The sequence below is a fragment of the Engystomops pustulosus genome, chromosome 7, assembly GCF_040894005.1.
Source record: "Engystomops pustulosus chromosome 7, aEngPut4.maternal, whole genome shotgun sequence".
NCBI classification, from domain to species: Eukaryota; Metazoa; Chordata; class Amphibia; order Anura; family Leptodactylidae; genus Engystomops; species Engystomops pustulosus.
The window spans coordinates 182268837-182293326 of record NC_092417.1 but is presented as its reverse complement, the minus strand read 5'-3'; the positions used below and the strand labels follow the sequence as shown (position 1 = coordinate 182293326).

At 46.2% G+C, this 24490-nt stretch overlaps 1 protein-coding gene across 1 annotated transcript in view; it reads left to right on the top strand.

Annotated features, from left to right (window-relative positions):
- The window catches only part of SWAP70 (switching B cell complex subunit SWAP70), an 82135-nt gene extending 59640 nt beyond the window's left edge, over positions 1-22495 (top strand). The window contains exons 4-12 of the mRNA XM_072119131.1: positions 13381-13608; positions 14163-14309; positions 17107-17215; positions 17624-17805; positions 17957-18064; positions 18705-18871; positions 19539-19737; positions 19901-19997; positions 21904-22495. Of these exons, the coding sequence (XP_071975232.1) occupies positions 13381-13608; positions 14163-14309; positions 17107-17215; positions 17624-17805; positions 17957-18064; positions 18705-18871; positions 19539-19737; positions 19901-19997; positions 21904-22019 (1353 nt within the window). The 3' untranslated portion in view covers positions 22020-22495. The remainder of the gene's footprint in view (positions 1-13380; positions 13609-14162; positions 14310-17106; positions 17216-17623; positions 17806-17956; positions 18065-18704; positions 18872-19538; positions 19738-19900; positions 19998-21903) is intronic.
- Positions 22496-24490: the final 1995 nt, after the last annotated feature.

Below are 24490 nucleotides of genomic sequence, written 5' to 3'. Positions count from 1 at the left end.
ATATACAGTATGTAGTAATCTCCTGAGCTCCTCCTAGTGGTGGTGTATATACAGTATGTGGTAATCTCCTGAGCTCCCCCTAGTGGTGGTTGTATATACAGTATGTAGTAATCTCCTGAGCTCCTCCTAGTGGTGGTTGTATATACAGTATGTAGTAATCTCCTGAGCTCCTCCTAGTGGTGGTTGTATATACAGTATGTAGTAATCTCCTGAGCTCCTCCTAGTGGTGGTGTATATACAGTATGTAGTAATCTCCTGAGCCCCTCCTTGTGGTGGTGTATATACAGTATGTAGTAATCTCCTGAGCTCCTCCTAGTGGTGGCTGTATATACAGTATGTAGTAATCTCCTGAGCTCCTCCTAGTGGTGGCTGTATATACAGTATGTAGTAATCTCCTGAGCTCCTCCTAGTGGTGGTGTATATACAGTATGTAGTAATCTCCTGAGCTCCTCCTTGTGGTGGCTGTATATACAGTATGTAGTAATCTCCTGAGCTCCTCCTAGTGGTGGCTGTATATACAGTATGTAGTAATCTCCTGAGCTCCTCCTAGTGGTGGCTGTATATACAGTATGTAGTAATCTCTTGAGCACCTCCTAGTGGTGGCTGTATATACAGTATGCAGTAATCTCCTGAGCTCCTCCTAGTGGTGGCTGTATATACAGTATGTAGTAATCTCCTGAGCTCTCCCTAGTGGTGGCTGTATATACAGTATGTAGTAATCTCCTGAGCTCCTCCTAGTGGTGACTTTATATTCAGTATGTAGTAATCTCCTGAGCTCCTCCTAGTGGTGGCTGTATATACAGCATGTAATAATATCCTGAGCTCCCCCTAGTGGTGGCTGTATATACAGTATGTAGTAATCTCCTGAGCTCTCCCTAGTGGTGGCTGTATATACAGTATGTAGTAATCCCCTGAGCTCCTCCTAGTGGTGGCTGTATATACAGTACGTAGTAATCACCTGAGCTCGCCCTAGTGGTGGCTGTATATGCAGTATGTAGTAATCTCCTGAATTCCCCCTAGTGGTGGCTGTATTTACAGTATGTAGTAATCTCCTGTGCTCCCCCTAGTGGTGGCTGTATATACAGTATGTAGTAATCTCCCGAGCTCCTCCTAGTGGTGGCTATATATACAGTATGTAGTAATCTCCTGAGCTCCTCCTAGTGGTGGCTGTATATACAGTATGTAGTAATCTCCTGAGCTCCTCCTAGTGGTGGCTGTATATACAGTATGTAGTAATCTCCTGAGCTCCCCCTAGTGGTGGCTGTATATACAGTATGTAGTAATCTCCTGAGCTCCCCCTAGTGGTGGCTGTATATACAGTATGTAGTAATCTCCTGAGCTCCTCCTAGCGGTGGCTGTATATACAGTATGTAGTAATCTCCTGAGCTCCTCCTAGTGGTGGCCGTATATTCAGTATGTAGTAATCTCCTGCGCACCCCCTAGTGGTGGCTGTATATACAGTATGTAGTAATATCCTGAGCTCCCCCTAGTGGTGGCTGTATTTACAGTATGTAGTAATCTCCCGAGCTCCTCCTAGTGGTGGCTGTATATACAGTATATAGTAATATCCTGAGCTCCCCCTAGTGGTGGCTGTATTTACGGTATTTAGTAATCTCCCGAGCTCCTCCTAGTGGTGGCTGTATATACAGTATATAGTAATCACCTGAGCTCCTCCTAGTGGTGGCTGTATATACAGTATGTAGTAAGCTCCTGAGCTCCTCCTAGTGGTGGCTGTATATACAGTATGTAGTAATCTCCTGAGCTCCCCCTAGTGGTGGCTGTATATATAGTATGTAGTAATCACCTGAGCTCCCCCTAGTGGTGGCTGTATATACAGTATGTAGTAATCACCTGAGCTCGCCCTAGTGGTGGCTGTATATACAGTATTTAATAATCACCTAAGCTCCCTCTAGTGGTGGCTGTATATACAGTATGTAGTAATCACCTGAGCTCGCCCTAGTGGTGGCTGTATATACAGTATTTAGTAATCACCTAAGCTCCCTCTAGTGGTGGTTGTATATGCAGTACGTAGTATCCTCCTGAGCTGACAATGCATTACCTGTTCTAGCCTGTACTAGTCTGGACTCCACCCCTTTTTCCATATGAGCTGCAGATTACTGCTCTGTCCTTTCAGTAGGTCCAATATTTCTGTTTTGTTCCATAATGACCAAGCTATGTTGAAGCTCCTCCTATATGCAGTTTGTTTCTGTTGTGTCCATCAGTGCACAGATATAATCAGTAGCTCCGCCTTCACTGCATTGTACATGGGAACCTGAAATAGACTGAAGTCCACATTGCTTTACACTGCAGCTCAGTTCCAATTGGTTGCCACAAGCACAGGAGGGGGTCAAGGGGCACAAAGCGAATATAACAGCAGAATATAAACTAAAAGAACTCAAGCCTCAAGTAATAGAAGAAATGTAGTCGTAGTCTGAGGGGAGGGGCCTCATTGAGGATTTTGTTGTGGATTGTTAGTAATCTTCTATACTTGGGGAGACTCTGGGCCCCGGTTGCTTTACATTCCCCCGTGGCCCAGCACTTTATTACAGGCACATATGAGGTTGTCACTGGGGATATATGACTTGTGATATATTGTTATGTATATCTCACCCCTGACATGTACACAGAGGTTTACGACCTCAGGAGGAGGAAGAGAATATACACTTATCTTATGTGACGCCGGGCAGCTCTGTCATCACATCCGTCATTCAGGAGAAATCCTGTTATCCAGCAATGCCCAGAAAACCGGCAAAGAAGCAGTGATAGGGGAATGTATGTGTGTGTATGGGGATCCCCTGTATATAATGATATATGTACAGCCGGTATAACCTGGGGATCTCCTGTATATAATTATATATGTACAGCCGGTATAACCTGGGGATCTCCTGTATATAATGATATATGTACAGCCGGTATAACCTGGGGATCTCCTGTATATAATGATATATGTACAGCGGGTATAATCTGGGGATCCCCTGTATATAATGATATATGTACAGCCGGTATAACCTGGGGATCTCCTGTATATAATTATATATGTACAGCCGGTATAACCTGGGGATCCCCTGTATATAATGATATATGTACAGCTGGTATAACCTGGGGGCCTCCTGTATATAGTGATATATGTACAGCCGGTATAACCTGGGGATCTCCTGTATATAATGATATATGTACAGCCGGTATAACCTGGGGATCTCCTGTATATAATGATATATGTACAGCCGGTATAACCTGGGGATCTCCTGTATATAATGATATATGTACAGCCGGTATAACCTGGGGATCTCCTGTATATAATGATATATGTACAGCCGGTATAACCTGGGGATCTCCTGTATATAATGATATATGTACAGCCGGTATAACCTGGGGATCTCCTGTATATAATGATATATGTACAGCCGGTATAACCTGGGGGTCTCCTGTATATAATGATATATGTACAGCCAGTATAACCTGGGGATCTCCTGTATATAATGATATATGTACAGCCGGTATAACCTGGGCATCTCCTGTATATAATGATATATGTACAGCCGGTATAACCTGGGGATCTCCTGTATATAATGATATATGTACAGCCGGTATAACCTGGGGATCTCCTGTATATAATTATATATGTACAGCCGGTATAACCTGGGGATCTCCTGTATATAATGATATATGTACAGCCGGTATAACCTGGGGATCTCCTGTATATAATGATATATGTACAGCGGGTATAATCTGGGGATCCCCTGTATATAATGATATATGTACAGCCGGTATAACCTGGGGATCTCCTGTATATAATTATATATGTACAGCCGGTATAACCTGGGGATCCCCTGTATATAATGATATATGTACAGCTGGTATAACCTGGGGGCCTCCTGTATATAGTGATATATGTACAGCCGGTATAACCTGGGGATCTCCTGTATATAATGATATATGTACAGCCGGTATAACCTGGGGATCTCCTGTATATAATGATATATGTACAGCCGGTATAACCTGGGGATCTCCTGTATATAATTATATATGTACAGCCGGTATAACCTGGGGATCCCCTGTATATAATGATATATGTACAGCTGGTATAACCTGGGGGCCTCCTGTATATAGTGATATATGTACAGCCGGTATAACCTGGGGATCTCCTGTATATAATGATATATGTACAGCTGGTATAACCTGGGGGTCTCCTGTATATAATGATATATGTACAGCCGGTATAACCTGGGGATCTCCTGTATATAATGATATATGTACAGCCGGTATAACCTGGGGATCCCCTGTATATAATGATATATGTACAGCCGGTATAACCTGGGGATCTCCTGTATATAGTGATATATGTACAGCCGGTATAACCTGGGGATCTCCTGTATATAATGATATATGTACAGCCGGTATAACCTGGGGATCTCCTGTATATAATGATATATGTACAGCTGGTATAACCTGGGGATCTCCTGTATATAATGATATATGTACAGCCGGTTTAACCTGGGGATCTCCTGTATATAATGATATATGTACAGCCGGTATAACCTGGGGATCTCCTGTATATAATGATATATGTACAGCCGGTATAACCTGGGGATCTCCTGTATATAGTGATATATGTACAGCCGGTATAACCTGGGGATCTCCTGTATATAATGATATATGTACAGCCGGTATAACCTGGGGATCTCCTGTATATAATGATATATGTACAGCCGGTATATCCTGGGGATCTCCTGTATATAGTGATATATGTACAGCCGGTATAACCTGGGGATCTCCTGTATATAATGATATATGTACAGCCGGTATAACCTGGGGATCTCCTGTATATAATGATATATGTACAGCCGGTATAACCTGGGGATCTCCTGTATATAATGATATATGTACAGCCGGTATAACCTGGGGATCTCCTGTATATAATAATATGTACAACCGGTATAACCTGGGGATCTCCTGTATATAATGATATATGTACAGCCGGTATAACCTGGGGATCTCCTGTATATAATGATATATGTACAGCCGGTATAACCTGGGGATCTCCTGTATATAATGATATATGTACAGCCGGTATAACCTGGGGATCTCCTGTATATAATGATATATGTACAGCCGGTATAACCTGGGGATCTCCTGTATATAATGATATATGTACAGCCGGTATAACCTGGGGGTCTCCTGTATATAATGATATATGTACAGCCGGTATAACCTGGGGATCTCCTGTATATAATGATATATGTACAGCCGGTATAACCTGGGGATCTCCTGTATATAATGATATATGTACAGCCGGTATAACCTGGGGATCTCCTGTATATAATGATATATGTACAGCCGGTATAACCTGGGGATCTCCTGTATATAATGATATATGTACAGCCGGTATAACCTGGGGATCTCCTGTATATAATAATATATGTACAGCCGGTATAACCTGGGGATCTCCTGTATATAATGATATATGTACAGCCGGTATAACCTGGGGATCTCCTGTATATAGTGATATATGTACAGCCGGTATAACCTGGGGATATCCTGTATATAGTGATATATGTACAGCCGGTATAACCTGGGGATCTCCTGTATATAATGATATATGTACAGCCGGTATAACCTGGGGATCTCCTGTATATAATGATATATGTACAGCCGGTATAACCTGGGGATCTCCTGTATATAATGATATATGTACAGCCGGTATAACCTGGGGATCTCCTGTATATAATGATATATGTACAGCCGGTATAACCTGGGGATCTCCTGTATATAGTGATATATGTACAGCCGGTATAACCTGGGGATCTCCTGTATATAATAATATATGTACAGCCGGTATAACCTGGGGATCTCCTGTATATAATGATATATGTACAGCGGGTATAACCTGGGGATCTCCTGTATATAATGATATATGTACAGCCGGTATAACCTGGGGATCCCCTGTATATAATGATATATGTACAGCCGGTATAACCTGGGGATCCCCTGTATATAATGATATATGTACAGCCGGTATAACCTGGGGATCTCCTGTATATAGTGATATATGTACAGCCGGTATAACCTGGGGATCTCCTGTATATAATGATATATGTACAGCCGGTATAACCTGGGGATCCCCTGTATATAATGATATATGTACAGCCGGTATAACCTGGGGATCTCCTGTATATAATGATATATGTACAGCCGGTATAACCTGGGGATCTCCTGTATATAATAATATGTACAACCGGTATAACCTGGGGATCTCCTGTATATAATGATATATGTACAGCCGCTATAACCTGGGGATCTCCTGTATATAATGATATATGTACAGCCGGTATAACCTGGGGATCTCCTGTATATAATGATATATGTACAGCCGGTATAACCTGGGGATCTCCTGTATATAATAATATATGTACAACCGGTATAACCTGGGGATCTCCTGTATATAATGATATATGTATAGCTGGTATAACCTGGGGATCTCCTGTATATAATGATATATGTACAGCCGGTATAACCTGGGGATCTCCTGTATATAATGATATATGTACAGCCGCTATAACCTGGGGATCTCCTGTATATAATGATATATGTACAGCCGGTATAACCTGGGGATCTCCTGTATATAATGATATATGTACAGCCGGTATAACCTGGGGATCTCCTGTATATAATGATATATGTACAGCCGGTATAACCTGGGGATCTCCTGTATATAATAATATATGTACAACCGGTATAACCTGGGGATCTCCTGTATATAATGATATATGTATAGCTGGTATAACCTGGGGATCTCCTGTATATAATGATATATGTACAGCCGGTATAACCTGGGGATCTCCTGTATATAATGATATATATGTACAGCCGGTATAACCTGGGGATCTCCTGTATATAATGATATATGTACAGCCGGTATAACCTGGGGATCTCCTATATATAATGATTTATGTACAGCCGGTATAACCTGGGGATCTCCTGTATATAATGATATATGTACAGCCGCTATAACCTGGGGATCTCCTGTATATAATGATATATGTACAGCCGGTATAACCTGGGGATCTCCTGTATATAATGATATATGTACAGCCGGTATAACCTGGGGATCTCCTGTATATAATGATATATGTACAGCCGGTATAACCTGGGGATCTCCTGTATATAATGATATATGTACAGCTGGTATAACCTGGGGATCTCCTGTATATAATGATATATGTACAGCTGGTATAACCTGGGGATCTCCTGTATATAGTGATATATGTACAGCCGGTATAACCTGGAGATCTCCTGTATATAATGATATATGTACAGCCGGTATAACCTGGGGATCTCCTGTATATAATGATATATGTACAGCCGGTATAACCTGGGGATCTCCTGTATATAATGATATATGTACAGCCGGTATAACCTGGGGATCTCCTGTATATAGTGATATATGTACAGCCGGTATAACCTGGAGATCTCCTGTATATAATGATATATGTACAGCCGGTATAACCTGGGGATCTCCTGTATATAATGATATATGTACAGCCGGTATAACCTGGGGATCTCCTGTATATAATGATATATGTACAGCCGGTATAACCTGGGGATCTCCTGTATATAATGATATATGTACAGCCGGTATAACCTGGGGATCTCCTGTATATAATGATATATGTACAGCCGGTATAACCTGGGGGTCTCCTGTATATAATGATATATGTACAGCCGGTATAACCTGGGGATCTCCTGTATATAATGATATATGTAGAGCCGGTATAACCTGGGGATCTCCTGTATATAATGATATATGTACAGCCGGTATAACCTGGGGATCTCCTGTATATAATGATATATGTACAGCCGGTATAACCTGGGGATCTCCTGTATATAATGATATATGTACAGCCGGTATAACCTGGGGATCTCCTGTATATAATGATATATGTACAGCCGGTATAACCTGGGGATCTCCTGTATATAATGATATATGTACAGCCGGTATAACCTGGGGATCTCCTGTATATAATGATATATGTACAGCCGGTATAACCTGGGGATCTCCTGTATATAATGGTATATGTAGAGCCGGTATAACCTGGGTATCTCCTGTATATACGGTAAGGTTTTTTCCAGTAGACTTTTTCCGTCATGTGACTGTATAGTTTATTCTTTGTGGATTAGTAATGAGATTTTCCGGGAATTTCCTGCTCGTTGTCTTGTGTGGAATGGGAGGAAGTACGGCTGTATTACGAGTGACTGCACATTATAGCGCTGATATTATTATTAGACACGTGACGCATTCGGCTCCTGAGTAAAATGCTCCCATTGTATTATGGGACGTGTGACCTCGTGTCACCTGGATGTCGGCTGCAGTTAAAGGGATAGACCGGAGCCCCTGAGGGCGGGGGTCCCTTGTGACGGCTCCTCTGATTACTCAGATGCAGCTGTGACGCCCTTGTCTCGGGGGTCATCGCTCCACCGATGTGTCACTCTCGCAGTCACATGAAGTCTCGGAGAGGAAACCAGCGCTCTCTTATCTCCTGCGAGACCCCGATGTCTTCCTGTGCGTCACGAGACTGCGGCGCGTCTCACAAGACTGGGCCCGCGCAGCGCAGGAGAGATGAGGCTGTAGTACTGTGTATCTGACCCCTCAGCCATCCGCTCCAAAATCTGGTGAATTCCGACACAGTATAATCAGGGGCCAATCCCGGGGGCCGGTTGTGGCCCCTGAAGCCTTTGTTGTTGCCTGGAAGTGAATTGTGGTAGAATTATCTGACAGCAGAGAAGTCATTCTGGATTGTTACATTCTGCTGCTTTAAGAAAAAAAAAATCCTGTTTCTCAGGGGCGTAAACAGAGAAACATAAGCCCCGCCCCGGAGGTTCTCAGCACTGGCCACTGCAGCTTACAGTCAGGGGTCTGGGCTCCGCCTCTCACAGTGAGAGATGTCAGTGTGCGGATGAGCTGTGATTCTGTAGACTGGTCCAATACGTAACTGATTCTTTACTGTAAGAGCTGTAAAACTTAGTCAGAACCCGGTTCTTTACCATGAGACCTGGACATCTATGAATTGTTCTGGACTTGGTTCTGTACTATGCGATCTGTACATCTATGGATTGTTCTGGACCTGGTTCTTTACCATGAGACCTGGACATCTATGGATTGTGCTGGAGCCATGAGACCTGGACATCTATGGATTGTGCTGGACTTGGTTCTGTACTATGAGACCTGTACATCTATGGATTGTTCTGGACTTGGTTCTGTACTATGAGACCTGTACATCTATGGATTGTTCTGGACTTGGTTCTGTACTATGAGACCTGTACATCTATGGATTGTTCTGGACTTGGTTCTGTACTATGAGACCTGTACATCTATGGATTGTTCTGGACTTGGTTCTGTACTATGAGACCTGTACATCTGTGGATTGTTCTGGACTTGGTTCTGTACTATGAGACCTGTGCATCTATGTATGGTTCTGGACCCGGTTCTTTACCATGAGACCTGTACATCTATGAATTGTTCTGGACCCGGTTCTTTACCATGAGACCTGTACATCTGTGGATTGTTCTGGACTTGGTTCTGTACTATGAGACCTGTACATCTATGAATTGTTCTGGACCCGGTTCTTTACCATGAGACCTGTACATCTATGAATTGTTCTGGACCCGGTTCTTTACCATGAGACCTGTACATCTGTGGATTGTTCTGGACTTGGTTCTGTACTATGAGACCTGTACATCTATGGATTGTTCTGGACCCGGTTCTGTACTATGAGACCTGTACATCTATGGATTGTTCTGGACCCGGTTCTGTACTATGAGACCTGTACATCTATGGATTGTTCTGGACTTGGTTCTGTACTATGAGACCTGTACATCTATGGATTTTTCTGGACTTGGTTCTTTGCATACGGAGCTGTGAAGTTTTGGATTTGTCTCTTCAGTAGTGCTTTCTGGATCTGTCCAGTGTCCTAGTAGATGTTGTGCAGCAGATGTGAGATGTATCACTAGAGATTTGCCATGCAGGAGTTTGGAAAAGCTGGGTGACAATCCCCATGGATTTGGTTTCCATCTTTTTTGGACTTTAGAATAACACATCTTCATAATTATATAGTGAACAGTTGGATGTATCAGTGCAAAACTAACAGGAATCTGGGAAAGATGGGTGGTCTCCAAGATGGTGGTGTTATGGATGCAGCACTACTTGATTGTTGGGTGACACCACCTGTGGCAACAGTGATGGCAACCGTTTTGGCCTTCACCCATCTTTCCCAGGAACACATATAATGAATGGATGATTATTCAATGTGACTGAAGGATGAGACTTCTCTGTTCTCCGCCGTCAGACGCCGACTTGGGAGTTTTCTCCTTCATGGAGTTTCACCATCTCCTCTGGTTACACATTGTGGTCTGAAAGTGCAGGGGGGGGGAGTCTTAGGGGTGGAGCATGACACAGGAAGTGAAAGTAGTGCAAGGAGGGGAGTCTTAGGGGTGGAGCATGACACAGGAAGTGCAAGTAGTGCAGGGAGGGGAGTCTTAGGGGTGGAGCATGACACAGGAAGTGAAAGTAGTGCAAGGAGGGGAGTCTTAGGGGTGGAGCATGACACAGGAAGTGCAAGTAGTGCAGGGAGGGGAGTCTGAGGGGTGGAGCATGACACAGGAAGTGCAAGTAGTGCAGGGAGGGGAGTCTGTGGGTGGAGCATGACACAGGAAGTGCAAGTAGAGCAGGGAGGGGAGTCTTAGGGGTGGAGCATGACACAGGAAGTGAAAGTAGAGCAGGGAGGGGAGTCTTAGGGGTGGAGCCTGACACAGGAAGTGAAAGTAGCTTGAATTAAAGAGAAAAGACGGATGTCTATGAAATTTTCCAATACAAATAACAATTTTATTTAATTACAGAAGACAAATGTATTTTAAAAACATTTAAAAAGCACAATTCTGTGCTGCACATGCCCCACTATCACAAATGGTAGATAAATCTGCTAAAGATATAGTAGGTAAATGGAGATATAGGCCATTGAGGCTAAAGTAGAAATGAAAGACCAAAGTGAGCATCAAGCATATAGTCTGTAGAAAGTCACAATTTACCTCAATGTCTAGAACCTCCAGCTTAGGGATAGAAGGGGCAAGAAACAGTCCCCACGCGTTCCGCCTGTCTGGGCAGGCTTCCTCAGGGGTAATGTGCAGAAAGGAAGTTCAGGGAATATATAGGGTGCTCACCCCCAGAGTCTGACATTCAGCAGCTCTGTCCAGTGAGTGCCTGCGTGTGGCGTGCGTTTCAGCTGGCCGGATGTGACGCAATGCGTTCCACCGGGTCAGTAAGATGTCACTTCCGGGGTTTGCGGTCCACGATATTTAGGCGCTGCTGCGCCACAAAATCAACACATTCACACAGGTACAAGGTGCATGCGCATAGGCGATATAGCAATAAGTGAGCAAGCGCCGAAAGCATTATAAGCCCTGCAATACCCTAGGGCTGGAAAAAAGTGCCTAAGTGCAATAAAAAATAATCAAGAATTTTTTTGTGTTTAAAAAGTACAGAATATTGAAACAGCTGCCATAAAAGGGTCAGACTCTGAGGGTGAGTAAGAAACATAGAATAGATACCGTATATAAATCTTATCAACATAGTGAACTTACAAATATATTAGTTAAACACAATGGGGCAGATTTACTTACCCGGTCCATTCGCGATCCAGCGGCGCGTTCTCTGCTCTGGATTCGGTTCCGGCCGGGATTTAAGAAGGTAGTTCCTCCGCCGTCCACCAGGTAGCGCTGCTGCGCTGAAAATCATCTCAATGCGACGGAATGCACCGAGCTGGACCAGGTGAAGGTAAGTGCTTCCCAAGCGACACTTTTTCGGTTTTTAAATGCGGCGGTTTTTCCGAATACGTCGGGTTTTCGTTCGGCCAGGCCCCCCCCATTTCCGTCGCACGCATGCCGGCGGATGCGCCACAATCCGATCGCGTGCGCCACAAACCCGGGGCAATTCAGGTACAATCGGCGCAAATCGGAAATATTCGGGTAACACGTCGGGAAAACGCGAATCGGGCCCTTAGTAAATGACCCCCAATGTGTTAGAGTTGGCTAAAATAGATAAATAGTGTGCATAATAATCAACAGTAATGAACAATATAGATAATATAGTTTTCGTAGTTTTAGGACTCAAAAAGTCAGAAACGTAAGGAGTTAGAGCGCTTAGTACCACAATATTTACAATTTAGAATTTGAGACACATGGCGAAGTGAGAAGTATGGACGAGAAGAGAGAAACCGTATCCATGAAGATATCAGCTGATGTACATTCTTGGGGAAGTTTGAAACCAGGGGTGGAGCCTCCAATGCGGACCAGATGGAGTAATAACGTACAGGGTCATAGCCATCTAAAAAGAGTGTTCCAAAAGAAAATGTAAAGTTAGTAAGTGATAGGTATTACACATTGGTCCTCTTATGATTTAGATATACATTTATTAATGGATCTTCTCCTACATTGTTGCCAGCTGTACTACGCGGCGGTGAACTTGATATCCCTCGGGTCACCGCCGTGTAGTCGGCTTGCTTCTATATGTTCTTCCTCACGTTTTTTATGGTCACTAGGTTTTCCACATACCTATCACTTACTAACTTTACATTTTCTTTTGGAGCACTCTTTTTAGATGGCTATGACCCTGCAGGGAGGGGAGTCTTAGGGGTGGAGCATGACACAGGAAGAGCAAGTAGTGCAGGGAGGGGAGTCCAAGGGGTGGAGCATGACACAGGAAGTGAAAGTAGTGCAGGGAGGGGATTCTTAGGGGTGCAGCATTACACAGGAAGTGCAAGTAGTGCAGGGAGGGGAGTCTTAGGGGTGGAGCATGACACAGGAAGTGCAAGTAGTGCAGGGAGGGGAGTCTTAGGGGTGGAGCATGACACAGGAAGTGCAAGTAGTGCAGGTAGGGGAGTCTTAGGGGTGAAGCATGACACAGGAAATGAAAGTAGTGCAGGGAGGGGATTCTTAGGGGTGCAGCATTACACAGGAAGTGCAAGTAGAGCAGGGAGGGGAGTCTTAGGGGTGGAGCATGACACAGGAAGTGCAAGTAGTGCAGGGAGGGGAGTCTTAGGGGTGGAGCATGACACAGGAAGTGCAAGTAGTGCAGGGAGGGGAGTCTTAGGGGTGGAGCATGACACAGGAAGTGCAAGTAGTGCAGGTAGGGGAGTCTTAGGGGTGAAGCATGACACAGGAAGTGAAAGTAGTGCAGGGAGGGGATTCTTAGGGGTGCAGCATTACACAGGAAGTGAAAGTAGTGCAGAGACGTGGCGGGTGATTTGGTTGTAGTGGCTGTAGCGGTCACATGAAGCGGCGGTGATTTGGTAGTTGCGGTCGCGGTGATACGTGTTCCGTGTCTTGCAGATGGAGTATCTCCTGCGGAAGCTGACGGAGGCGATGGGCAGCGGTTGGCAGCAGGCCTTGTTCGAGGACTATAAGATCGGCCTCCACAACCAGCAGCGGGGGCTCTCCGTGTGGGAACTCATCGAGCTGATCGGGAGCGGACAATTCAGCAAAGGCACCGACTCCACCACCGTCTCCATGGCCATCAACGAGGTGTTCAACGAGCTGGTGCTGGACGTCCTGAAGCAGGTGAGGAGCGCCCCCTGCGTGTCATCAGCATGGATGTGCTATGCCCCGCCCCCGAGGACCCCCAGAAGAACTCCAGCCAGTTTATATATATATGTAGTTTTATCTGTCTCTGGGAAAGCTGGGTGCCCCCCACATACCCAGATCTCTTGTAAATTCTCAGATATGTAGTATTTTCCTCCCCTGCAGCTTCCATACACATTTACCCTCAGCAATGTGATAAATCTGGTGATGATCCTGTAATGCTGGATATATGGCAATAACCCAACTTTCCCAGGAACAGACACAACTAAATCTAACAGAAATATTGGCGGACATTGAGTTACTTTGTGTATGGGCGTGTGGCCGGGACCTGCAGACTCCACGCTCAGCCACTGCGCTGATGCTTTCTATTATACTCTGGCGCCATCTGGTGGTGAAACAAACAAACTACTAAAAATCCTGTGTTTGGTAATTTATAGAAACATTTGATTTCTTAAACAAAAAAATAAAAGTTAATTGTTGGTTATTAGTAAATTGAGGCAATCTATTAACCTCTTCATGTCTGGCTCTCCCAGGGTTACTTGTGGAAGAAAGGTCACAAGCGGAAGAACTGGACGGAGCGCTGGTTTGTCCTGAAGCCAAACGTCATCTCCTATTACACCAGCGAGGACCTGAAGGACAAGAAGGGGGACATCATCCTGGACGGGAGCTGCCTAGTGGAGGTGACACGTCCCCAAATATTACTGCTACTCATAGAGGTCCCAGACACCCAGGTCATGAGACGTGTAATCAGACTGCTGTGTATGTTATTAGTAGCAGCAGGACTGTGATATATCTATTTATACTCCGGGATTGCAGCTTCTCCATGTGCACTGGGGCTGTGTCCTCAAACTGCTGTGCTCTGTGCTCTCTGCAGCCAGTGTTATGTACTGTCCCTGGAGAGATGTGTAATCAGACCTCACACTGCTGTGCTCTGTGCTCTCTGCAGCCAGTGTTATGTATTGTCCCTGGAGAGATGTGTAATCAGACCTCACACTGCTGTGCTCTGTGCTCTCTGCAGCCAGTGTTATGTACTGTCCCTGGAGAGATGTGTAATCAGACCTCACACTGCTGTGCTCTGTGCTCTCTGCAGCCAGTGTTATGTACTGTCCCTGGAGAGATGTGTAATCAGACCTCACACTGCTGTGCTCTGTGCTCTCTGCAGCCAGTGTTATGTATTGTCCCTGGAGAGATGTGTAATCAGACCTCACACTGCTGTGCTCTGTGCTCTCTGCAGCCAGTGTTATGTACTGTCCCTGGAGAGATGTGTAATCAGACCTCACACTGCTGTGCTCTGTGCTCTCTGCAGCCAGTGTTATGTATTATCCCTGGAGAGATGTGTAATCAGACCTCACACTGCTGTGCTCTGTGCTCTCTGCAGCCAGTGTTATGTACTGTCCCTGGAGAGATGTGTAATCATACCTCACACTGCTGTGCTCTGTGCTCTCTGCAGCCAGTGTTATGTATTGTCCCTGGAGAGATGTGTAATCAGACCTCACACTGCTGTGCTCTGTGCTCTCTGCAGTCAGTGCTATGTACTGTCCCTGGAGAGATGTGTAATCACACCTCACACTGCTGTGCTCTGTGCTCTCTGCAGCCAGTGTTATGTATTGTCCCTGGAGAGATGTGTAATCATACCTCACACTGCTGTGCTCTGTGCTTTCTGCAGCCAGTGTTATGTATTGTCCCTGGAGAGATGTGTAATCATACCTCACACTGCTGTGCTCTGTGCTCTCTGCAGCCAGTGCTATGTATTGTCCCTGGAGAGATGTGTAATCAGACCTCACACTGCTGTTCTCTGTGCTCTCTGCAGCCAGTGTTATGTATTGTCCCTGGAGAGATGTGTAATCAGACCTCACACTGCTGTGCTCTGTGCTCTCTGCAGCCAGTGTTATGTATTGTCCCTGGAGAGATGTGTAATCAGACCTCACACTGCTGTGCTCTGTGCTCTCTGCAGCCAGTGTTATGTACTGTCCCTGGAGAGATGTGTAATCAGACCTCACACTGCTGTGCTCTGTGCTCTCTGCAGCCAGTGTTATCTATTGTCCCTGGAGAGATGTGTTATCAGACCTCACACTGCTGTGCTCTGTGCTCTCTGCAGCCAGTGTTATGTACTGTCCCTGGAGAGATGTGTAATCAGACCTCACACTGCTGTGCTCTGTGCTCTCTGCAGCCAGTGTTATGTACTGTCCCTGGAGAGATGTGTAATCAGACCTCACACTGCTGTGCTCTGTGCTCCCTGCAGCCAGTGTTATGTATTGTCCCTGGAGAGATGTGTAATCATACCTCACACTGCTGTGCTCTGTGCTCTCTGCAGCCAGTGTTATGTATTGTCCCTGGAGAGATGTGTAATCAGACCTCACACTGCTGTGCTCTGTGCAGCCAGTGTTATGTATTGTCCCTGGAGAGATGCGTAATCAGACCTCACACTGCTGTGCTCTGTGCTCTCTGCAGCCAGTGTTATGTATTGTCCCTGGGGAGATGTGTAATCAGACCTCACACTGCTGTGCTCTGTGCTCTCTGCAGCCAGTGTTATGTACTGTCCCTGGAGAGATGTGTAATCAGACCTCACACTGCTGTGCTCTGTGCTCTCTGCAGCCAGTGTTATGTATTGTCCCTGGAGAGATGTGTAATCAGACCTCACACTGCTGTGCTCTGTGCTCTCTGCAGCCAGTGTTATGTATTGTACCTGGAGAGATGTGTAATCAGACCTCACACTGCTGTGCTCTGTGCTCTCTGCAGCCAGTGTTATGTACTGTCCCTGGAGAGATGTGTAATCAGACCTCACACTGCTGTGCTCTGTGCTCTCTGCAGCCAGTGTTATGTATTGTCCCTGGAGAGATGTGTAATCAGACCTCACACTGCTGTGCTCTGTGCTCTCTGCAGCCAGTGTTATGTACTGTCCCTGGAGAGATGTGTAATCAGACCTCACACTGCTGTGCTCTGTGCTCTCTGCAGCCAGTGTTATGTATTGTCCCTGGAGAGATGTGTAATCAGACCTCACACTGCTGTGCTCTGTGCTCTCTGCAGCCAGTGTTATGTAGTGTTCCTGGAGAGATGTGTTACCAGACCTTTGTGGTTAGTAGCAGCAGGACTGTGAGATATGGATGTATATCCTAGGATTGTAGCTTCTAGTACACATCCTCACACTGCTGTGCTCTGTGCTTTCTGCATTTACTTACATCCAGGTCTTCCCCTCTGCTGTGAATGACTGCTCCAGTATTTAACCAGAAATCTGCTACAGCATGTAGTCCGAGAATAAGGGATATAAAGCAGAGGAGAGCACAGAGCACAGCAGTGTGAGGAGATGCTATTAGAGGATATGTTCTAGGATCACACTGTGTGGTTGCTGTGCTCTGTGCTCTCTGCAGTCATCTGCTCCCCAGCTGTGGAGTGGCTCATTGCATAGAGCACAGAGCCCAGCAGTGTGAGGACCCTGTGCTGTAGTGTGGGGTTGGCCACTCTCTGCTTGTTTTGCAGTCCCTTCCTGACAGAGATGGGAAGAAGTGTCTGTTCCTGGTGAAATGTGTGGAGAAGAGCTTCGAGATCAGCGCCTCGGACAAGAAGAAGAAGCAGGAGTGGATCCAAGGTGCGGGGCTCCGGGGGGTGTCAGGGAGACCCCCATAGCACACACAGCGCTTCTCTGCTTGCTGCCAGTGAATGAAAACATCTCTAGCACATGGAGACCTGCACCTGCCACAGCTGAGGGTTTGTCTCAGTTGTATCCGGTCCATACAATTCCCTGTGAAATAACCAGAATTTGTAGTTTGTTACAATGTATCAGCGCAGGTAACACGAGCCCAGACTGTTTATCTCACAGAGGATTTACTGGATACATTGTAACAAACCCTCAGCTGTGAAAAATGAGACATATTTTGCACCCATTCACTGACAGGTAGCAGAGTATCTTAGTAATTGATCCCCTGGAGGACCCCTTCATGTCATGTTTTGGGGGTCCCCTCGGGGCACAGTCAGGACATTGATGTCTCCCCTGCAGATATTCAGACAGTGGTGAATCTGAAGAAGATGGGGGTCGCCTCCCCGCACCGCGACGCGCGGCACAAGAGGAAGGCGCAGCGGGAGAAGCTCCAGGCGGAACAGGAGGAGCTGGAGAGGAGGATGAAGGACCTGCAGACCTCCAACGAGATGAAGCAGCAGGAGCTGGAGCAAGTGCGAACGGTGAGAGGCTCCTGGTGCCCCCCACATCCCTCTTATAGTCTCTATACTCTGAGAGTCTCCTGTGCCTTCCCTACTGTATTTCGGTCATTGCCGCTTTAAAAATACAATTTTTTTGTGAATTTTACACATTTTTTAAAATTGCTTTTTGCAGCAACTGCGGGAGGCGGCGGCCCGGGCGGAGCTAGAGGAGAGGAAGCGGCACGACACCCACATGGAGCTGCAGGACCGGTTCAGGGAGGAGCTGCAGCGCGAGCAGATGGTAACCGCGGGCCGGATGTTACATACAGGAAGAGATCATTATATTATAGGAAAAGTTCTGGAAATTTCTCATAAATTTCTTTTCCATTATTCCACATTTTTAAGATCTCTGCTTTCTGCCAGTGACCGAAAACCTTCTCATCCAAAGGCTAAAATAGTCTGGACCCAGACCCGGGTCACAGCTGATGATGTAGCAATGTACCTGTGATACAATGTAGCTCCTCTTCCCCTGCACTGATACATTGTAACAACACCTCCAGCTCTTTTAGGTTCGGAAGAATCTGTAGCCGCTGGAATGTTCACTGACAGCAAGCGGAGATCAGTTTACAATCCAAATCTGTTGTAGTGTGTGGGGAAAATCCTAAAAAATCCACCTTTTTTAAAAAAAAATATTTTTTTTTTTGTTTGACAACAGGGTGTGGCTTTGTTAGGAGGGGGTTGTGACCTAACTCACACCAATGTTATAATTTCCGGACACACAATGTGACAGATCTTTGTCGTAAACTGATGGATACATTTCGCGTGAGTCTCCGAGGTTTTTGGACTCCATCCCTTGTAGTTCTCCCATTGGATGGACTCGGGCTCCTGGATCAGTGAGACCCCCGTGTCCTCTCCTGACCGTCCCTCTTTCTCCCCCGTAGATCCGGCAGCAGATGGAGGAGAAGGTGGCGCAGAAGTCGTCGGAGTTGGAGCAGTACCTGAGGCGGGTGCGGGAGCTGGAGGAGATGTATCACCGCCTGCAGGAGGCGCTAGATGACGAGAAGCAGGCCCGCCTGGAGGAGGAGAGAGCCCGCCTGCTCCAGACACGGTGAGGGTCTACATCCTACAGAGGAAGCGTCTGCGGGGTCCGCCCAGGGGGCTTGGCTTCTTTTATCAGACTTTTCCAAAAACTAGACCACAGTAGGTGCCACCCCCCTTTAACGTATAATGATGGTATGATCCGGGACGTGAGTGGGGGTCTCCATGTAACGATCTCTAGGGGGATACAGGTTAAAGAGGTCCTCACAGACCACCCGTTACAATGTATCAAGCTAAAGACCACAACAGCAGAAACTCATCTCACCGATACATTGTAACAACACCACCCGCTTCAGGTCAGGAAGAGCCCACCCACCACATACAGATCCCTCAGGGGCTCCCTTTATCTCCGGGACTGCCCCTAGTATCGTTAGCTCTTCCCCTTTAGCCTTTGGTTATAGGGACCATAGTTTTGACACGACCTCCCCTCCCCCATGCTTTTACCAATTCTTCCCGTAGTCTCCTGGACTGTTTCGTGACCGTTCGTTAACTAAAATGTATCAAAACGGCAAAACCCTCTGCAACTTTTATGCTAAATCGACCGCACAGACTTCAACACAGTCAAAGAAATTGCCGAAAAATTGTGGTTGATATAGTTTTTGTGGGATTGGGTAGTAGTTGCTGTAGTATGCTATAGTATGTAGTATGCTATACTTGATATGATGTGTCATTTCTAGGCTCCTGGAAGAGGAAGCTGCGAAGAGGGCAATGCTGGAAGATCTGCACAAGGAGCAGGAGATGACCATCAAGATGACGGAGGCCGAGAAGAAGGAACTGGAGTCCATGCAGGAGATGAAGGAGAAGGCCCTGCAGGAGGCCATGCAGCAGCTGGAGCAGCTGGAGAGGGAGCGGATCGCAGCTCTGGAGCAGTATGAGGTACCAGTCCAGACCCGCAGTGCTGCCACCTACAGGAACCCCCATGTGGTGTATACAGCTCAATGCCAGCGCGCTGCCATAAAGCTCCGGAGCTCCATTGTGCTTCTATCCCTGTGTGTGTCTCTGTCCTGATACCAGACTCTTGTCTCTTCTCTCATTGCAGCAAGTGAAATGTAACCTGGAAATGGCGACCAGTAAGACGAGGAGCTGGAAGGACAAGGTGGCGCAGCATGAAGGGTTAATCCGATTAATACAGCCGGGTAAGTGTGCGGGAATCCTGCACTCTCGTGATTCATATATGTGTGTATATACATCATGATGAAAGGGATGGTATGGGGGGGGGGGGGGTCATTTTGGTTTCTGGAGGTCACAATCAATTGCTGCACTTGAATTGGACAACTGGGCGGAGCTTGTCCCGATTCCATCTGCGTTTACACTGAAACTACAACGTTGCGTTCTCCCGACCGCTAATGTCCGGCGGCTGCTGCTTTATTGTATCTGAAATGCAAGAGAAAAGAAAGCAACCACCAGAACGTAGACACCCAAAAATCAGAAGATGGGAGCCAACGTCTGCTCCTTAAAAATATCACAACATTTTAAATCCATTGAAAACATTGACAACCAAAGTCCACCGAACATTGGGGCAGATTTACTTACCCGGTCCTGTCACGATCCAGCGGCGCGTTCTCTGCGGTGGATTCGGGTCCGGTGATTCACTAAGGCCATGCGCCCGATGTCCACCAGGTGTCGCTGCTGCGCTGAAGTTTGTCGGAGTTCACTGGAGTTCACCAAGCCGGGTCGGGTGCAGGTAAGTGCGTGTCAAGCGACACATTTTTAAAAAAAAATACCATAGTTTTTCCGAATCCATCGGGTTTTCCAACGGCCACGCCCCCCAGTTTCCGTTGCATGCATGTCGGCGCCGATGCCACGCCAAAAACCCGGGGCAATTCGGTAATTTTCGGGAAACCTGACGAAAAAGAGCGATTTGGGCCCTTAGTAAATGACCCCCATTGTCTTACGATGAGACGCTGGCTCCTATCTTCTGATTTATTGTTTCTGGCTGATTGTAGGAGGGGGCGGGGCGATATTTAAATTTTAAAAAAAATATTTAGTAAACAAATGGGACGTGATTTCCCCTATTTTCTCTATGAGCCGTCAGATACAATATAACAGCAGCAGCTGATATCACTGAGGTGGGAAAGTCCATAGATTTGGGACTTTCCCAGTCCAAAAATACCAACCTGCGCCCGCCAAAGTGCCAAGAATGTTCACTGAGGGGGAAACCACCACCGAAAATAACAGAATTGGTCAAATCATCTTAATGGAAATTCACTGCAGGGAAAACAGGGGTTTAGAAAGGGGTTTATTCATACTGTGGCTTATACTGGCGGTCCCCTACTTAAGGACACCTGACTTAATGGCGACCCCTAGTTACAGACGGACCCCTCTGCCCCCTGTGACCTCTGGTGACCTCTCTGGATGTTACTATAGCCCCAGGCTGCAATGATCAGCTGTAAGGTGTCTGTAATGAAGCTTTATTCATAATCCTTGGTCCAATTACAACAAAATATTTTTGAAAATTCAATTGTCACTGGGACAAAAAAATTAATTTTGTGTGGAGGTAAAATTATAAAATATACAGTTCCAACTTACATTCAAATTCAACTTAAGTACAAACCCAAGGAACCTATCTTGTATGTAACCCGGGGACTGCCTGTAGTAAGGTCCGGTGCTGGTGATCTCAGCTATACGTGTGTAGCACTAAGCCGCAGGCCACTAGGGGTCACTCTATCTCTCCACAAGGAATGAGTAACACCCCCTCCCCCGTGTGGCGCTGTCTGCAGAATACTGGATCGTGTGCTCTGAGGTTCACATAACATGCCCGATCATACAGAACCAGCTCCCTGAGGCTCCCTGTGGATCAGAGCCATGCAGGAATAATGTCTCTTCTTGTAGGGGGTGTAAGACCTGTGGGGGGGCGTCTAGGGCAGCGTCAACACTAAATGCAGCCCACTGACCTCTCTGTTATCTATGGAGAACTTCTGCTTTGTCCTTGTGATTTGATGGCTCCAGTACTTCTGATATCCGCCCCTCGGTGGTTCTGGACCATCACATTCATTGACCCTGCCTCTACTGCTCCACCTAACTCTATGGCATCTCTTTCAGGTTCTAAAAACCCAGGGCTCATCACAAACTGGGGCCCCGCGTCCTTCACCCAAGGAGAGCTCCAGGAGCGAGAGAAGAACTGGCAGGAGAAGAAGAATGCCACCAGCTTGGAGTAGACTGAGCACATGGTCCAAGAACCAGAAGACCTGACGGGGGTTAGGAATTAGACAACCCGAAGCTTCAGGAGAACTTTGTGGCCTTGTGAATTCTAACTTGTCTTACGATTTCCACGTTTCCACGAGTTGTGTAACAATAGATCAGTAGCCTCATCTGTCTGTGTAACGTCATCAACTGGAAGCGCGTGAGAAGGACCTGCCAAGATCATAGAGGTCCACCTAGAGCCACAGCAGGAACCTGGAAGACCCTTCGGAGAACCGGACAAGACGGCACCGGTCCTTAACCCCTTGTCATCCTAGATTGGTCGACCATCCTGTCTCCATTATCACATTCATCTCTTCCGCTGTATCATAAAATTTTACAAAATATTAAAAATTCTGATTTTTTTCGATGAAATCTCCGATGATGAGCGATTGTAACATTTGTACGATTTGTTCTGTCGCGGCTTCTGACATAAAGTTTCATTTATACAAAACGTTTGTTTCTTTTGTGGTTGGTCCATCACCGGAGACCAGGGGCGACTTCTTATGTTGACCCCCGTCTATCTCAGTGGTGCGGGTCTGGCACATGGGACCCCACTAACGGTCATGTCCTTGGTCTGTTTTCAGCTTCATCTCAATCAAGTGAATGGGGCGGAGCTACAATATTAAACAAGATTTTAGGCCCAATAAGAGGCGTTAGGGTCAGAGTGCAATATTTAGCACGTCCACCATACAATGTTTGGCGCTGTGCTCTGTAGACTGTGAAGAAGTCGCCAGTTTCCCCATCGTTGGAAGTGCCTGGGGTCAGACCGCTGTCCATCTGGTGTTACTTAACCCCTTTATGATCGTCCGTCAATAAACAAATATCCCTTTAATATATTTTTCATGTTTCCCTATCTTACAACCTGTTATTCAAGGGTTAATCTGGATTTACCTTGCACAACCTTTTCCCTTGTTTTTTTCATGCTCAGGTGAGTTCATCCGATCAGGTAACTGATAATTATGTGATGTCCCTCAGGGCAGAGGAGAATAACGGGACTGACTGATCCTGGCGGTGACTGTAATTACCGGGCCGGTGGTTTCCATAGAAAGCGCTGATGTCCCTGTGGGATCGGGCCGCAGAGTTCTGTATCTTACGTTGAGTGATTACAGTATAGAGTCATGAGCTGCACATATGGTCGTATAGAGAAGGACTATAGTGTGGATAGAGATCGAAAGGGGGAAGGTTAGAGGGGAATAGAAATCGGTTTCTCAATGATTCTCGTCCTTCTGTCTAACTCCGCCCATAACTCCGCCCATAGTATCAAAACTTTTCTTTAGAAGGTAACATCATCCCTCTCTCTGCCGATCCCTGCCACAAAAACCTACTTGGGCTTCTACAGACCCTCTGGGATCCTTACTTGAGCCCCATTATCTTGTAACGTGGCAATGACCAGTTACCCCCCTCAGTTTTTACAGATATTCTGCCAGCAGGATGTTTACCTGAGACCATTGGGTTTTTCCAGACTTGCTGCTGACAGGATACTTTAATAAGACCAGTGGCCCTCATTTGCCTTTCACTGGTTTAGTAGATACTAATTTCCAAACATTTTGCTGGCCAGATGCTAACCACAAACTTTTCAGTGTCAGGGCCGTATTTACCACTTTGCCATGTGGACACAGTGCCTCGGGCGGCCATCGGAGGAGGGCGGCCGGGAAGCAGGGAGTTTATTCATTTAATATAAATGGTGATCATAAGACGCGACCAATGCCCTGAGAAAAAGGTGGGTTGAGGGTTGGCAGGTGCAGGGGGCAAATGGCTCCACCTGCTCCATGGACAATGAATAATCCCCCAGCCCATGGCTGTGCAAACCCTCTACCCACATGAAGTTCTCCTGTACTCCGATCAGCAGCAGAAGTATATGTAACTTGTATGTATATATATATGTGTATTTAGACAGGTGTGTATGTATTTGTAGTGTTAGCTGGTGAAAAAGACTTACACGGACCCTCTTACCAGTAAAATGACATGGAGTCTCCCCCCATTTTGTAGAACCAACTGGAAACAATAAAGCGGCTGCCGGCTGACCCGACTGGAGGGGGTTATCCCACAGGTTTCGGGCTTTCCCAGTCCAATAATACCAGCCTATTACCACCCCAGTACTGTCACGTTTCTGGATGGTCAGGTGGTGGATTGTACACGGCTCTCAATGACACCTCTGGTGGTGGAGGTAGGTACTGGAGTAATGGGAAGTAGTGAAATGTCCTACAATCCAGCAATAGGGTAAACACATCCAGGATTTATTATATCCAGAGGTGGATAGGAGAGATCAGGAACCCTCCTGTCCTCTATACAGACTCACCAATGGTCGCTGCTAGTTCTGGCTTCAGACTGTATTCACACAAGGCCTTTCCATTGCGCTTTTTGCATTGGCCAAAATGCATCACCCCATGTAGTGACGTGTGTGGTGTCAAGTCATCACTATTAATGGAGAAACATGTTACTCAGA